Source organism: Mobula hypostoma, chromosome 7 (genome assembly GCF_963921235.1).
Source record: "Mobula hypostoma chromosome 7, sMobHyp1.1, whole genome shotgun sequence".
Taxonomy (NCBI): domain Eukaryota; kingdom Metazoa; phylum Chordata; class Chondrichthyes; order Myliobatiformes; family Myliobatidae; genus Mobula; species Mobula hypostoma.
In genome coordinates, this window is record NC_086103.1 from 164223610 (window position 1) to 164229609 (window position 6000).

General features: G+C 41.4%; 1 protein-coding gene across 1 annotated transcript in view; it reads left to right on the forward strand.

Annotated features, from left to right (window-relative positions):
• The window catches only part of cnga3a (cyclic nucleotide gated channel subunit alpha 3a), a 55919-nt gene extending 51646 nt beyond the window's left edge, over positions 1–4273 (forward strand). Inside the window, exon 7 of the mRNA XM_063052930.1 lies at positions 1059–4273. Coding sequence (XP_062909000.1) covers positions 1059–2461 — 1403 coding nt within the window. The 3' untranslated portion in view covers positions 2462–4273. The remainder of the gene's footprint in view (positions 1–1058) is intronic.
• Positions 4274–6000: the final 1727 nt, after the last annotated feature.

A 6000-nucleotide genomic window follows, 5' to 3' on the forward strand; every position in this document is an offset into this window, starting at 1 on the left:
TTTTTATTCTGCTATCTTCCCCCTTCCTGTCCAGTCCCGAAGAAGGTTCTCAGCCCAAAATGTCGAATGTTTATTCATTTCCATAGACGCAGCCTGACCTGATGAGTTCCCCCAGCATTTTGTGTGCGTTACTCTAGATTTCCAGCATCTGCAGACTTTCTTGTATTTTAATCTGTCCAGCCCATTTGGTCCTGTTAGGAGTGCATTAGGCGGAAGCAAGGTTGAAATAATTTCAAATTTGCCGTGATTTAATAGCTCAAGGGGCTGTGTTCTAGATTCAGCAGCCTGCATTTTATGTAGGATTGAGGCTACACTGCTGTTCCTGACTCAAATTAAAAATACCATTGAGGAAGCTGATATCCACAGGTTTATTAAATTGTGTAGTAATGAAAGTAAAATGTTAAAGTTAGAAATGAAATGACTCTTTTAGCAGTAATTTGCTTTAGGTTTCATGGAAGTTCTCTTAGACAAGGTATGGTCACTAAATTACCCCTTTCCCTCAAACTCACACATCTGCTTTTCTACTATTGGGCCAGCTTCCAACCTGATGGCATGAACATTGATTTTTTTCTAACTTCCAGTAATTCCTCTCCCATCCTCCTTTTTTTTAATTCTCCATGCTGGCTCCCCTCCGACCCCCTTGCTTCTCCTCACCTGTCCATCACCTCCCTCTGGTGCCACCCCTCCCCTTTCTCCCATTGTCCACTATCCTATCAGATTCCTCCTTCTTCAGCCCTTTACCTTTGCCACCAATCACCTCACAGCATCTTATTTCATCACCTTCCCCCTCATCTGGTTTCACCTATCACCTGCCAGCTTGTATTCCTTCCCCTTCCCCCACTTTCTTATTCTAGGCCCAAAATGTCATCTGTTTATTTACCTCCATAGATGCTGTCTGACCTGCTGAGTTCTTCCAGTATTTTGTGTGTTGTTCCAAAAAGTAATCTGATATTCTTGAACATATCAGGTTTTTTTTCTTCCAGAGCTATTAGTTTAGGACACTGTAGTTTAATTTTTGGATAATATCTTGGTCAGTAACATTACATTTCTTGATTTAGGTTTTCTTGAACAAGGATTGCTGGTCAAAGATGCAAAGAAATTAAGAGATAATTACATGAAGATGCATCAGTTTAAGTTGGATACCCTCTCCCTTTTACCAACAGATTTAGCGTACCTTATGTTGGGACTGAATTACCCTGAGGTGCGATTTAATCGTCTGTTCCGCTTCAGTCGAATGTTCGAATTCTTCGATCGTACAGAAACCAGAACAAACTACCCTAACATATTTCGAATTGGAAATCTTGTTTTGTATATCCTCATCATTATCCACTGGAATGGCTGCATTTATTATGCAATCTCCAAATCAATTGGGTTTGGTGTTGACACTTGGGTCTATCCAAATATATCCCACCCTGAATATGGACGACTTAGCAGAAAATACATCTATTGCCTTTACTGGTCCACCTTGACCTTGACCACCATTGGAGAAACCCCTCCTCCAGTAAAGGATGTGGAATTTCTGTTTGTGGTCATTGACTTCCTGGTGGGAGTCCTTATCTTTGCAACCATTGTTGGTAATGTGGGCTCCATGATCTCCAACATGAATGCCTCTCGGGCTGAGTTCCAATCCAAAATTGACGCCATCAAACAGTACATGCAGTTCCGTAAAGTGAGCAAAGACCTGGAGGTCAGGATCATTAAGTGGTTTGACTACCTGTGGATCAACAAGAAGAGTATAAATGAGAAGGAAGTCCTCAAGAGCCTACCCGACAAACTAAAGGCTGAAATTGCCATCAATGTCCACTTGGACACACTAAAGAAAGTCCGCATTTTTGCCGATTGCGAAGCTGGCCTCTTAATCGAGCTGGTGCTAAAGCTGCAACCTCAGGTGTACAGCCCTGGAGACTACATCTGCCGCAAGGGAGACATTGGCAGAGAAATGTATATCATCAAAGAGGGCAAACTGGCGGTGGTGGCTGATGATGGAGTAACACAATTTGTGGTCTTGAGTGATGGCAGCTACTTTGGGGAAATCAGCATCTTAAACATAAAGGGCAGTAAAGCTGGCAACAGGCGAACAGCCAACATTAGAAGTATCGGCTATTCTGATCTCTTCTGCCTCTCCAAGGTTGATCTGATGGAAGCCCTGACTGAATATCCGGATGCCAAGAAGATTCTGGAAGAAAAGGGACGCCAGATTCTGATGAAGGATAATTTAATAGACGAAGAAGCAGCAAAAGAGGGGGCGGACCCGAAGGACCTGGAAGAGAAAGTGGAAAGAATGGAGTCCTCCCTGGACACTTTGCAAACCAAGTTTGCCAGGCTCATGGCAGAGTACAAATCCACACAGCTCAAACTGAAGCAAAGGATCACCAAGGTGGAAAATAAAGTAAAGAACTTTGGCAGTGGATACCTGTCCGATGGCTTTGATAGTGCAACTGATACCGAAGGAGGAAAATGATCGTGACAGCCTGGAGAACATTCTTCGTTTTTCTTACCATTTTGATACTAGGATTTACTGCTACGAAAATAAATTATTTTTTTACGAATCTATATAGGTATAGTGTACACCAAAAATATCAGTTAGTATTTAACGCAGATCTACAATTAAACTATACAAACTAAAATATGACACAATTTTCACACTAGCACCAATCATAGTTAGATTTAAATACCTGTTATGTCAGAGGGATTTAAAATGGAGAGAGGAAGGAGAGAAAGAGGAATTATAATATGTCAATCAACACTGTGAAATAAAGACAGAAGCAAAGTACACCAAATTAATGTTTTGACACCTGTGCTGTTGAAGTTTTTGTATTGGGGTTGCCTTGTTATTATGTGGAATTTAAATGTTAAATACACTAAACGTACTTATTACCCATTACACCACTGCTGTTTAGTATAGCAATGTAGGTCCTGCATCTCTGGCGGTGTTCAGGGCTTCCTTTACCATGTCAGTAGCTCCCTCTCGGTTTTCACTACTTTCACTCATGCAAGTCCCGGGTGGAGACTCAGGAATACCATTGCACTCAGACGTAGAAGAATTCTTTATTGCTGATTGTTTTACTAGTCAGGGTTGTTAGCCCTGAGCTGAACCCCTGAATCTGGACAATTGGTGAACCTTAGTCGGGCCCTGAGCCTTTGATCTGTTTAGCATGGTTGACCCCAACTGAAGCCAAAACACAAGGCCCTTCCTCCAGCCAACATGGCTCTCTGGGTCATTGAGGCACACAAGCCTCTCAACCCAGTTTGAAGCTTGTGGTCCTTTTGGAGGTATACCACTAAGCCTCAGCACAAAATAGGCCTGTTGAAACAGTTTCCACCTTTTAAAAGGTTGTGAATGCCTCCCTACTGAACCTCAGCACAAATTAGGCCTGTTGAAAGTGTGTCCGGCTTTTAAAAGGATATGAATGCCTCCCTTTAAATTTAAGGTGGGTGTGACTAATGAATGACATGATAGCTTCTGTGGCTGTGTGTTAAACACTGCAAGGCTGTGGTAAACCATGTATATATGTTGTAACTCGGTTACCTGTCTGGACACACCCCTCTGCTGACTGCCCCTGTGGCTCCTCCCACAGAGTCCTGTATAAAGGTGTTCGCCTTGCCCCTCCCCCTCAGTCCGGGGGCAGACACTCACTGTGGAGGTCGTATTCTACAGCGAATAAAAGCCTTTCAGTATTTTACCAAACCTCAGTCTTTTGGAGTAATTGAAGGTGCTTCAAAGGCAGCATAAACAAATACAATTGCTTATCAATTATTGTCATTTAATTTCTCTGAACATCACCCATTACTATCATGTAAAAGAGAACAATGCAACAAATCACGGCAGTGTAAACCAGTTGCTTGTTCTCTTATGTTTGCTGAATTATGCCTTTTAACAAATCTCAATGTAATAAACTAATAAATATGGCTAGAAGGAGCTGGTTAATCACAGCTCCAACTGTGGGATTGATCCCCCGGGAAAGAAGTTCAGTGCGTTAAAGGTAGTCCAGGAAGTAGCTGAAAGATGAACTAGCTGGGTCTGTGCAATTCGTTGCTTCATACTAAGTAAAAATGAAAATAAATTGCTATGATTTGGGATCAATATCTTGAGAAATGGTTCACCCAGGTATTATTTAAGAGCCTGGGCATTGTCAGATATGAAGATTTTCTCTCACTCTTTTTATGTATTGGTAAAATGAAATCATTCTAATGTATTTATTATCCAAAGAATATCAATAATTTTTGTGATTAAAAAGTGATCTTAGATTTTCATTTTAAATTACACATTTTGTTTATGCCCATTGTAAATGTAACATTAAAATAAGTCTTACAACTTGTCAGTTTTTGTATGAATTGAAATATGTTGTTAGACATTCTTTTTTGTTGCTGTTTGATACAGTTCATATCAAAATGTGCTGGCTTAATTTTTTTTGTTCATTATCTTCCTTTCTAGCTTTTTTCCTCAGATGGAAAGACTATTCAGTTTGTAAATCTATTGCTGGAACCAGTACTTCAAAAAGGCCCCTAAGTTCAACGGAAAATGTACGAAAACTGAAAACTTGGCTATTGTATATTTTCATACCGATTGCTCTTTCATGTTAATTGATGAAAGAAAACAAAGATAGGTTAAAGTTTCCAGTGAGATGCATTACTGAAAATCTGTTTTTTGAACAGCTTACCTAAATACCAAACCATGGTCTTTCCATGACCATGACTGCTCTTGGCAATATTTTCTACAGAAGTGCTCTGCCATTGCCTTCTTCTGGGCACGAGGAGTTCTGCAGATGCTGGAAATTCAAGCAACTCTTACTCGCTCTTCCTTCAGTTAGTCCTGACGAAGGGTCTTGGCCCGAAACGTCGACTGTACCTCTTCCTAGAGATGCTGCCTGGCCTGCTGCATTCACCAGCAACTTTGATGTGTGTTGCCTTCTTCTGGGCAGTGTCTTTACAAGATGGGCGATCCCTCCCATTATCAATACTCTTCAGAGATTGTCTGCCTGGCATTAGTGGTAGCAAAACCAGGCGTATGACATGTACCGGCTGTCTACAACCATCCACCAACTGCTCCCATAGCTTCACATGATCCTGGTTGGGGGGGGGGGCTAAGCAGGTGCCACACCTTGCCCAAAGGTGACGTGCAGGCTAGAGGAGGGAAGGAGTGCCTTACACCTCCTTTGGTAGAGACGTATTTCCACCCCACCACCCCAACCCATATTTGATTGAACTGCAGGGGAATGTGAAAGTTTCCCTCAGTATCCCTTTGATTGCTGTTTGTTAATACTCAACACTAAAATAATTTGTGGTTGTATAGCTGGTGCAGAGTAAATAAAATACTGTATATTTAAATAAAGTCTACACATAAAAAAAGGAATAATACACCTACCTACAAAATAATTTGGCAAGAGTTGTGGACTTTGCAGGATGTACATTGTTTGTAATGTAATCAATTTGATGGAGGGATGTGGACATGGTGTTGGTAGGAGAGATTCATGTTTGGGTATTTTTGATTTGCTTTTTAGCTGGTTTGGCACAACTTTGTGGGCCGAATGGCCTGTTCCTGTGCTGTATCTATGACTTAGTGGAGGATTGGTGATTAACCAATTAATGAAGAAGTTCAGAGGTGTAGACTGTATTTTCACATTAAAACTGAAAGATGTACAGACTGATTACTATAGCACCTGTCATGAGCATAGGAAGCACTCCATACCCAATCTGGTACACTTGAAGTGAACTTTACCACCGCCCAATGTAAGAGATGCAACAACCATTTTGTGTTCAGAATGGTCACACAAGTAGAAAACTGATAATGACCATCACGGTGGTTTAAAGACATCAGTGTTGGGTATTGTTGTACCAATTTAGGAGCAGTGGATTGTCAAAAGGGATGTTGATGACGGAGAGAAGACTCGCTTTCAGCTGGTGCTGTGTTCTTGAACTCTACCACCCAGCAGGTGGATGAGACATGGGAGTGAGGCAAAACAGTTACTGGCAAAGGGCAGTAGTAGAAGTATCCTAAAA